Source organism: Sabethes cyaneus, chromosome 2, assembly GCF_943734655.1.
Source record: "Sabethes cyaneus chromosome 2, idSabCyanKW18_F2, whole genome shotgun sequence".
Taxonomy (NCBI): domain Eukaryota; kingdom Metazoa; phylum Arthropoda; class Insecta; order Diptera; family Culicidae; genus Sabethes; species Sabethes cyaneus.
In genome coordinates, this window is record NC_071354.1 from 75,439,551 (window position 1) to 75,450,457 (window position 10,907).

At 36.7% G+C, this 10,907-nt stretch overlaps 2 protein-coding genes across 2 annotated transcripts; one reads left to right on the forward strand and one right to left on the reverse strand.

The window, feature by feature from the left end:
• The first annotated feature begins 8,535 nt into the window (after positions 1-8,535).
• Positions 8,536-9,551, forward strand: LOC128734208 (ribose-5-phosphate isomerase). The gene is made up of 2 exons (XM_053828272.1): positions 8,536-9,016; positions 9,080-9,551. Exons 1-2 carry the CDS (start codon positions 8,576-8,578, stop codon positions 9,467-9,469), a joined length of 831 nt encoding a protein of 276 aa, XP_053684247.1. The 5' UTR covers positions 8,536-8,575; the 3' UTR covers positions 9,470-9,551.
• On the reverse strand, positions 9,484-10,600 carry LOC128734209 (protein TEX261). Its single transcript, XM_053828273.1, has 4 exons — positions 10,347-10,600; positions 9,984-10,285; positions 9,813-9,924; positions 9,484-9,750 (listed from the first exon to the last, which is right to left on the reverse strand). The coding sequence occupies exons 1-4, from the start codon at positions 10,414-10,416 to the stop codon at positions 9,635-9,637; spliced, it is 600 nt and encodes a 199-aa protein (XP_053684248.1). The 5' UTR covers positions 10,417-10,600; the 3' UTR covers positions 9,484-9,634.
• Positions 10,601-10,907: the final 307 nt, after the last annotated feature.

The window sequence follows — 10,907 nt, forward strand, 5'->3', positions numbered from 1 at the left end:
AGAAATTTGTTTATCTACGTTAAAGTAAGTGAAAATATTCGAATTAATTAACTTTATGGCAGAAAAATGTTAATGTTTGATTTTGTACCGCATGAAGCAAAAGTACATAGAGTCAGCTGTAAAGTTTACATATCCTGGATAGAGAATCACCAATTATTTTCAGTCTTCAGTGCATTCCAATGTGTTTTCAAATGCTAACGGATTTATTTTCGTGATTAGCATCACTTGCGCCAAGAGCCAAACATATAACCTATCAGTTCGTAAACATAAATACACTTGCGAAGCTCTAATAATCTCCCGAATCAGAAACAATATATATCAAATGAAAGGAAATGCATTTTCTTACCTTTATTATCCATTTTTATCATTCCCACTGTTGTTAATTCAGTAAAATATTACTTTTAAAGTTGAGCTCCATACAGGTGCCAGCAAACATTTTGGGAATTGCACTTTTTTTGTAGTTCCAATAATCATAACCAGGTAGCGAACGGTTGCTCTTAGTTTTCTCGAATTCGCCTATACCTAGCCAAAGTAAATTGCTATATACCAGGTATATGACAATGCGAGCTGTCATATACACTTTGCACTAACACATTTACACTAGTTCTGAGATTTCGAGCATTTTGTATGGAAAATTAGTTAATTTTTTAAAAAAATCGTTGGATACGCAAGATTTGTCTTTTTTTTTCTTACAGCTTTTATGTTTATGCTTAGAACATTATTTCTAGTATGTATTTTCATGAATACAATGAAATACAACATTCCAAATTGCAAGCAGAAATTTTTTCGTCAAAGCGGTATCAAGATATCTCAAAGAAATGTCCTTATATCGCTTTCCTACAAGTAGTAAAACAAAAAAGAAATTCTTTAAAATGCTCGGACATGATTGTTCAATAAGCAGCATGTGCAACATTGTAATCCGCCCGCGATATTTTTCGTCTGATTTCTGGTAAGCTTTTAAAGTGTTAATTATCATCTAAGACTGTTTTGTAGCAATCTAAGATTACTTTTTATGGTTTTCTACGTAGTGTTGAGACAAGAGCATATATATCAAACAACGTGAGCGGGCAAATTTATGATAAAAAGGTATCATCTTGGAATAGTGACTTCAACTTAAGGATTTTCAAGCAGTAGCACAAGCATCTATTCGAATAAAACTATTTTTTAAAAGAAGACATCAGAGGCAGATATTCAAGAACATCATGCAAGCAAAATGTTGGACGGAACGTGTTTTAATTTAAGCAACCGTATACCGTATTGATCGTGAAGTATTAGAAACATTAATTCATTTTTCAATTGTACATCGAAATAGTTAGTCACCCATGTTCTCAAATTTTTTACGCATAATTAAAGAAGGCTACAAGTGCAAATGACTTAAAAATATATTCCTTACATTTCATTGTAAATGTTCAAATATTTCTCTGGAATAATATAGCTGCATTCATTAATTACAATTAATTTAGTTTTAATTTTCATGCAAGTTCCACCATATTTCAGAACTATTTCTTCTTCTTTCTACACACACTAATGCAACCCTCGATGGTCACATACCTGGTATATATCAATTTACTTTGGTACCTAGCATCGAAATCATCATCCCCATAAAAAATTCCTCCTATTTAGTTTTGCAGTAGTATTTCAAAAACAACAATCCCAGTTCTTCCAATGTTCGTTCTTCATAAAAACACAAATACTCAATAGTAAAAAGCATTCAGTCTATTCATAATAAGCTAACCAAACTTGTTTTGTTTGAAGGTCATTGATAATTGTCGTAATGAATTTTTATTGTAATTAATTAAAACGAGCTTAAAGTTTCACAAGCGATTTAGTTCTATATGTAAGTCAAATTTTTTCTTCGCTGTTATTTCAATTTCTAACCAATTTAAAAAACGCCTTAATTGGGTCCTAAAATTTGTGATAAAAAGATGATTTTTTTAGCAGGAACGATAAAGCTTCCCATTATGACTACCAGAGTATAGTTTTTTCTTTTTTAAAAAGATGCAGAGCACTAAAAAATTAAAAAACAAAATTATTGTAATTTATTCTCCCTTGACATTAGAGATCTTCCTTGACATAACGAAAATAACACGTTTCTGGCAACAATGATAACTTTTTCTTACTGGCAACTCTGGTTTGACATTAGAGCAGCTGATCGTTTTGACAGTTACAGCTTCGCAGTTGTCTCTTGTGCTTGTCTGCGTTTTGCTGGTCGTGAGGAAGTGGAACATCAAATTTGTACTAGTTATCGGATAAAAGTTTTGATTCGGGCAATGTATTCTAGCATTGGGCGATACTGCGAAAAGCATCGATATTCGAATATCGATACAATTTTTGTAAAGGTATCGATCCCGTTGAAATATCGGGCGGCAAGTATCGATACCAGTGGTATCGATATCGGTATCGATACACTGACAGGGTGCAACGAAAACCACACTTTTGTTTATTATTTAGCTTAATTTTTTAGAAAATTATATGCGTGTGCTTTTACTACTGTTGATTCTCTTTCGTTCTCATACGAAATCTCGTTAGGAACGAAATAATAGCTGATGTCGGACTGGTCAGGCCTGCGGTTTTAAAATCTTTTGACCGGAAACTGCAACGAATTGCTCAGGATTGCTACAAAATTTATTAGAAAATCTAGTGGAATGATGGAAATGAAAAATAAATTTTAAAAATCGGACAAAAAGTACAAATCCGTTTTCTTAAGTTGGTAAACCGACTTTTTGCCAGATTGATCGGTCACCGGCTTTGCAAGTGAAAAATCCAGGCCAGAAATCGACCACTCAGCCAAGCGCTAGCAAATGCTTTTATATTTTGCGTACGGTTTATGCTCCTTGATCGAAATGACTTACGAAGGGAAAAGTAGACCTGACTTAGCTAGAATGCGTCGTTGAATCTGCTTACTCGTATGATTGACGGCGGTTGACAGAGATCCCTAATTTATGAATTCATCAACCCCTTCCAGTTCATCTCCGTCAAAAGTCATTTCATGCACTCAGGGTCTCTTCACTTAACAACGCAGTTGCGGCTTCATTGACGGTCTAGCGTATCCAACCACATCCATCTTCGAGTGCCAAGATAGCTACCTCCATTGAGGAAAGCAGAGCTTCACTCAGCAACTTGCGAGTTGTCTAATTGATCGCATTTGAAATTAATTTTAAAATCGGAGCTGGAATTGCACTTGAAATTTTACTTAAATTTGAACCTGAAATTAAACTTGATATTGAACTTGAAATGGGAACTGAAATTTAACTTAGAATTGAGCATGGCATTATGCTTAAAATTGTACTTCAAATTGATATTGATGATCAAATGATATTGGACTTCAGTTTGAATCAATTTCAACTTGGATCTTTACTTTAAATTGAGCTGGAAGTAAGACTTTAAATTTAACTTAAAATTAAACTTGAAGTGGAACTTGAATTTGGACTTCAAATCACACTTAAAATTGGACGCGAAGTTAAACTCAAGTTTGGACCAATTCAGACTAGAATTTATAAATTGGACTTCAAATTACACATGAAACAGGACTTATAATGAGACATGAAATTGAACTTGAAATAGGACATAATAAAGAACTTAAAATTTTACTAGTAACTAACAGTGAATTGGATGAAAAATTTGACTAGAAATTATACTTACAACTTTGCCAGAAATTGGAGTTAAATCGGACTTATAATTGGACTTGAAATAGGATTTGAAATTGAATTTGATTTTTTTACATCACCCAAGAAATCCGACTTTAAATTAGATTTCAAATTGAAATTGAAGTTTTACTTAAAATTTGATTTAAGACTGGAACTAGGAATGCATCTATTTTTGCAGAGTTTATTTATCGATAAACAAAATTAGCTGCCGCATTAATTAGGTACACCTCTTATTTTAATTTCTACGAGTTCGAGGTGGTCGGATAACATCTGCAGCAGAGAAATACGCAGAGATATTCTTGCCGGAAGCCGTGCTTCCTACGGATTCTACAAGACCCTAAAATCTGGCAAGCTTCATCCCTGTACCAAATGTACCATGTACAAAGCGCAAATAAGACCGATAGTCTACGGGCACAAAACGTGGACAATGCTCGACGGAGACTGGTCACTTTTGGACGTCGTGTGCTTAGGATTATCTTTGGTGGTGTATGTGAGTACGGTCTATGGAGGAAAAACATGAACCACAAGCTGGCGCAGCTTTTCGGCCAACCCAGTATTCAGAAAGTTGCTGAGGCTGGAAGAGTACAATGGCCGGGACATGTGAGAATGCCGGAAAACAATCCCGTAAAAATGATGTTTGCCTCGAATTCGGTTGGTACCAGGCACAGAGGTTCGCAGCGTGCTTGACGGTTAGACCATATGGAGCAAGTCCTGGAAAGTATGGGACATTCGAGAAATTGGAGGCGGACAGCCATGGATCGAGTTTGTTGGCAGAACATTGTTATGCAGGTGAAATCCTAATGGACATCGCATTAGGATAAGTAAAGTATTTTAGTTTCTCTAGCATTTACTATAAAGGTATCGATACAAATATCGTCGTTTTAGCATCGATACTGGCCGGTATCGGGACGCTCAGTATCGATCCAAAATATCGATGTATCGGCTCAAAAGTATCGATTTTTTCGATACAGATACAGTATCGCCCAATGCTAATGTATTCCAATCCATCGATTCACGGTGCTAGACTTTGTCCAAATCTAGTTTGCGCTAAGAATGACTAAACGATGTCAAACTGATGGCCAACAGTATAATCTCGGTACAATCGACCCCGCAAAACAGTATGAAAAAAAAACGCCAACCGAAACTGGCACCGTATTATCAATCCGATTGGTATGTTCTGCTACTCCGATGTGAATCAGCAGTAGGGCGAACGGCAGACCAAAAATTTCTGTGCGTTTCTAACCAAACGGTCGCATCTCGATGGCGGGTGTTGCATCCGAAAACTGAAGCCATCCACGCTGTGACCAAGTGCAGTCACTACGCTTATTGCTGATTTTGACAAAAGCCTTAATTAAACTGAGATGACCGGAACCGGAAAATGAGCTGTAAACTCAGAAAATGTTTTAGGTCGCGATTGCCAAGCCATTTCCTGACTTTGCAACTTTTGACTTTTTGACACACTATCACATGAGCGTGAAGGTAAACAAAAAGTTTTCCGTGACATTTCAAGACTATGGTTTCTTTTTATAATTCGTGTTGTCTAGACACCGCTTGGCACAACCATGCACAACTATAGTTTGTCTATATAAGGTTGCCCAAATGTTTATTTTTTGTTCAAAATTTCACAAAATTAAAAAAAAGGTTTTTAACGGCAATAGCCTAAAAATATAAAATTGAATATCACAATATGTGTTCCTAACCCTAACCTCATCGATTCAAGCTAAAAACGACATAGGGCTTTAGGACCCAATTGAAAGTAAAAAATTTATAAAAATATTGCAAAAATTTCTTGGTCACTCTAATTTGGAAAAAATGGTAACCCTAAGAGCCAAATTTTTGGTGCATGTTAGTAACGCATCGAATATATGGAGTTTGACAAGCACACCATAGCCCTGACCGAGGACCATTTGAAAGTTGCTCTCTTCACTCCTACATGAGAAAGAGATAGCAACACACCATGCCCTTGGTCGCTCGCGGCCTCCTGTCATCATTAAACCTGATTTGCTCAACGATGATTGTTGTGCGTGACTCTGTTCAAAGTTGCTAGGAAAAGTTCGAACAATATTTTTTCTAGTTCAACATTTAGGCGATTTTATGAACTGTATACGCTACAAATTTGATTGCCTGGTGTTTTCGTTAGGCAGCACGGATCGATTTCGTGATGATACGATGATATTTGTTGCCGTTTGCTTGCAGTCATTATTTTCTGCCGCGTTCATCGACTGATACTCCTCAAGTTTTCGAGCCAAAGATTCAGAAGGTTTCATCGAGATTCATGCGCACTTGGTTTCGACGAACCGAAAATGAGTTACCTGCTAGGTTACCTGTCATTTCTTTAGTCAGTTTCTTTAACCTGAGATATGCGATTATCGATGAAAACTTATATCACTGACAAACTGACATGACACTTAGAAGATAATCCTTTAAAAACCATCGTCCTGCACATTTTGCTTGCACACTAGCACCCTCTGTTATGCATGTTGCGGAGTAGCTTGCATTTGCAGGGCTTTATGCTGTAGGGTTTTGTACATTTGAATGGTTTTATACTGAAAACTCAAAGCCACACCGGCGCGCCGCGGTGTGGTCATGTTGCGAAACATGCTTTTTTGAAAAATTAGTGGTTTTTGATTGGACGATGGAATTTACGCGAGTGTCTCGTCTGTTTGTCTGTGCTTATATTGTCAATTGCAAGAAAAATTGTCCAAACAATAAGTGCGCAATCGCTCATAAAAGTGCTAAGTGTTCGTAATTAGCGAATCGTTGCTGTATATAAAAAATAATAATTGATATTGCGGAGATTCCACCTATTTAGACTCTCACGCGAAATTGCGTGGTTATTTTCTGCGTGTCCCACACATGTTTGCAATTCAGCGGTTTGAAGCAGCAGTTTTTCGTTATTCACCGCTATTCTATATTACGAACAAATTGGTATTTCGAATGAAAGCTCTTTCGAATGAAATTTCCGCCAACAAAATCAAATGGGCAAAACATCTCGTTCGAAACAAGTCGAACGAAATAAAGATTCGTTCGAAATATAGAATAGGAGTGATTGCCTCCCCATTGCATCCATCCTTGCTTGACAATCATTGACAAGCATATTTTCAATCTATTTGGTAAGTACGGGAATAATTATTATTAAAATATGAATTTGCGTAGGATTCGTAAAGTTACTGCAAGATACAATTTCATTAACCACGCCAATTCTAGATAGAGTTAACAAAAGGGAAACGATGCAAATGTAAACAGCAGTTGTTCTTTGTTGGACCAGCATAGGAAAATCAACAGAACACCCACCTGGTTCGTTTACGCTAGCGACATTCGCCCTTTTGGGCCTTTTGTTTAAAAGTTTTTACATTAACTTTTGTAGTATAAACTATTTGCACTGACGAACTGACATGACACTTAGAAGAAAATCCTTTAAAAACCATCGTCCTGCACATTTTGCTTGCACACTAGCACCCTCTGTTATGCATATTGCGGAGTAGCTTGCATTTGCAGGGTTTTATGCTGTAGGGTTTTGTACATCTGAATGGTTTTATACTGAAAACTCAAAGCAACACTCGCGCGCCGCGGTGTGGCCATGTTGCGAAACATGCTTTTTTGAAAAATTAGTGGTTTTTGATTGGACGATGGAATTTACGCGAGTGTCTCGTCTGTTTGTCTGTGCTATTTGTTTACAACTGTTTTTATTGTAGATACTGAAACCTTCAAATTTTTTCATGTTATTGCTTCTAATTTTATGCAATAGAATTGGCAATATTTCATCACAAATCTACAGCTTTTTTAAACTATATTTTATTTTTTCGCTTAAAAAAATTACCATAAAAGGACGATAACTTTCACTTTTAGATGAAAATTTTTGTTCGCGAAAAACTAGATTTTTTTAAATTTTTTACAACCCGTCATTTTTATGGTAGAATCTCTCAAAATCATGAAAGTTATGGTGGACTACAATAAGTTTGATGGTTTGGTTATCGTTACTGACGATGAGTTTTATTGTATTTACTGTACAGTGGACCCCCGTTCGTTTGAACGATTCCTCATTCAAACTAACGGGGTTAGTTTTTAATTTGAACAACTGGTAACCCTAAATATGCTGGAACTTGTGTGAACTGGCTGCCCTGCTCTTTGTTATTGTTTTGGTGGTTTGATTCAGTTGGCAGTTGCAAGCAGCGAATATTTCATTCTCCGATCGGATTTCTACTATAATCGTTGGGAAAACGCAATGTGAAACAGATTAAACACGCTAGATCAGCACAAACAAATCGTGTTTATGTGCAATGTCTGCATAAGCAAATGATGTCATATTGAGTATGACTTTTGAACCATTTTTAATTTGCACGTCGTGCAAACCAACGGGGTTCAAATTAAAAAGTGTTCAGATTAAAAACGGTCAAACGAACGGGGGTCCACGGTATTTAGTATCCTATGGTATCCTACTGTTACCATAATTTTTATCTTCGTGCTATGGCTTGTGCTATGGGTATTTTTTCCGGGTTAGTTTTGTTTTATATTCAATTTTACTAGAGTGACTATATACAGAGTGGCGACAAGTCATCCCAAATGTATGCAATGCGGGTTTTCCAAGGTTTTTCTTTCTCTTTCCTGCATGCGCGTTGGATAGGTCGTCTGCTCGATTGGAATGACACTGACAGATAATTATCATTCCAATTTTGACATTGTCGCCACTCTGTATATAGTCACTCTAAATTTTACAATCACTTTGAATTTCGAGTAGTTTTGTTCCTTTTATCCTTTTATCGTTGTTGCGCATTTAAAAAAACTGGCATCTCTGTGCGTTGTATTGATCAAACAAAACAAACGCGTGTCCGTGTGCGAGCGAAGCGATAGTAAAAAAAGAAAGAGAGTCAAAAAATTATAGCTAAACTATAAGGTTATCAGGTAAAGGGGGTTAAGGATACCGTCCCATGCCTTTACGGACACTACCAACGGGGTTGATCACGAGTTGTATAAATTTAGCTTTCGCGCAACAAATACCATTCGCACTTAAAGTTATTAAGTATATAAAGTACCAGCAATTCTCTACGAAAATGAGCCTTGAAGAGGCTAAAAAGATCGCCGCCTTCAAAGCTGTGGATGAATACATTAAGGATAACACCGTGGTTGGAATTGGCAGCGGATCGACTGTAGTCTACGCGGTTCAGCGCCTTGCTGAACGGGTCAGGCGCGAAAAACTGACTTTAGTCTGTATTCCAACGAGCTTTCAAGCGCGCCAGCTTATAATCCAGAATGCGCTTACTCTGGGAGATTTGGAACAAAATCCGAAAATTGATTGCGCCATTGATGGGGCCGACGAGGTTGACGCGAATATGGTACTGATTAAAGGTGGTGGTGGTTGCCTCCTTCAAGTAAGTTTCTAGGTATAATGGATGATTTTAGAATTCTATATTCAATATAATGTTGCTTTGCAGGAAAAAATAGTTGCATCCTGTGCAGAACAATTAGTTATTATTGCTGATTACACGAAAAATTCAAAACAACTTGGTGAACAGTACAAAAAAGGCATTCCTATAGAGGTAATTCCGATGGCTTACGTGCCAATCAGGGACAGAATATCTTCCAGCTACGGGGGAAAGCTAGTACTTCGCATGGCAGTTGCAAAAGCTGGTCCTGTTGTAACTGATAATGGGAACTTTATTCTTGATTGGCAATTTCCTAGTACAGAATCATTCGACTGGGAAAAAGTCAATCTAGATATTGTTTCGATTCCTGGTGTAGTTGAAACAGGTTTGTTTATTAAGATGGCTACTCGGGCATATTTTGGATTGGCAGATGGATCGGTTGTAGAAAGAAGTGCATGATGAATGATTATCGAACTATCTCACTCAATGTTTATTTTTTACGCAAACGAATTTGTGTTGGTACCATAATAAATATGTAACAAAAAATAACATCAATGTAAATGCTTATTATTATCGGTCTAAGTTTTCAATAAGAACCATATGGTTATCACTGACGGATGAAACTTAAAAAGATTTCTTGTTACGCTCTGGTAAAAGTGATTCTTTAGCGTAGTTAAAAAGCGACAGAAGTCCAAGTTTTTTCTTACTAGAAAAGTAATTCGTCACTATGTCGTTGTCACCTGTAAAAAGATTGGTAAAATATTCAAGTAACTCTGACATATACCTATATGAATAAACTTACTTAGTAGTGGCGTTCTCTCATTGCTCGTCGGAAGAACATTGTCATTGGCAGACAACGAAACGAACAGTGCAAATGGTACCAGCCATAAACAAAGCGTGAAATAAGCCATAACCTGGTAAGAAAAACAAAACAGTTAATCTTTCTAAAAGTAATCTAATTATGCTTGCAAACCTCAGTAAACGGATGAAGCTGTTGCTGGAAATAGATGAACGCCAAATAATGATTGACCAATAACAAAATCACAGCACTCAGAAAGTATGGCGAAAGGAATTTAACGTAAGGGAAGTTTTTCAATATAACTAAATGGAGTATTTGTGCCCCTATGCCACATAGTAACATGGTCCAGGAAAACGGTTCCGTAAATATGAATATAACATAGAGCAGCAGTGAGCCAACCACCATCCACGTAATGATTTTTTTAGCCGTTACCGTGTACTCCTCAACCAATTCCGCCAGGTAGTATAGACCAGCAGCTGCAGAAAAGAAAGACTTAATCAATTTTGTAACCATTTTATCGACTGTTATTATTCTTACCTATTGATACCGTAACAAAACATATTTGCACGAGTAGAGAAACGTAGCTGAGAAGGCTAAGGAAAGTCATAGCTATCGACGATTTATAAATTAATTTTTTACAAATTCTACGTTACGTAGCTTCACACTACTTAACCGATCGGAGAAACTAGGTATTCATTTTTACACAGCGAACAACTGAATTCTTTGGCAACGAGCCCGAGATAAACTTCGAATAAAATCACCCAAACTCTTTATATTTACAATTTTTTATTTCTTACCTATAACTAGTGTTGCCAACGGATTATATACCGGGACGTGCTGTGCTAAAGCCCTACAATAGTAAAGTTTGACAGCATGCCGGGATTTCAAAACGTTCAAAACCTCAAAACAACAGAGATGTGCGGGAAAAGCGACAATCGTCATGTTCTGAACCAAAAACATGTTTAATGTTTGTAAAAGTGGTAAATTGAGAAAGGTCGACATATAATGAAATACTCGTTCACAGCGTTAGAAGTTTGCATAAATAACCCTTTTGTGTGGATTATGGCTGTGAACCATTTTGCGAAATTTTTAACTTTT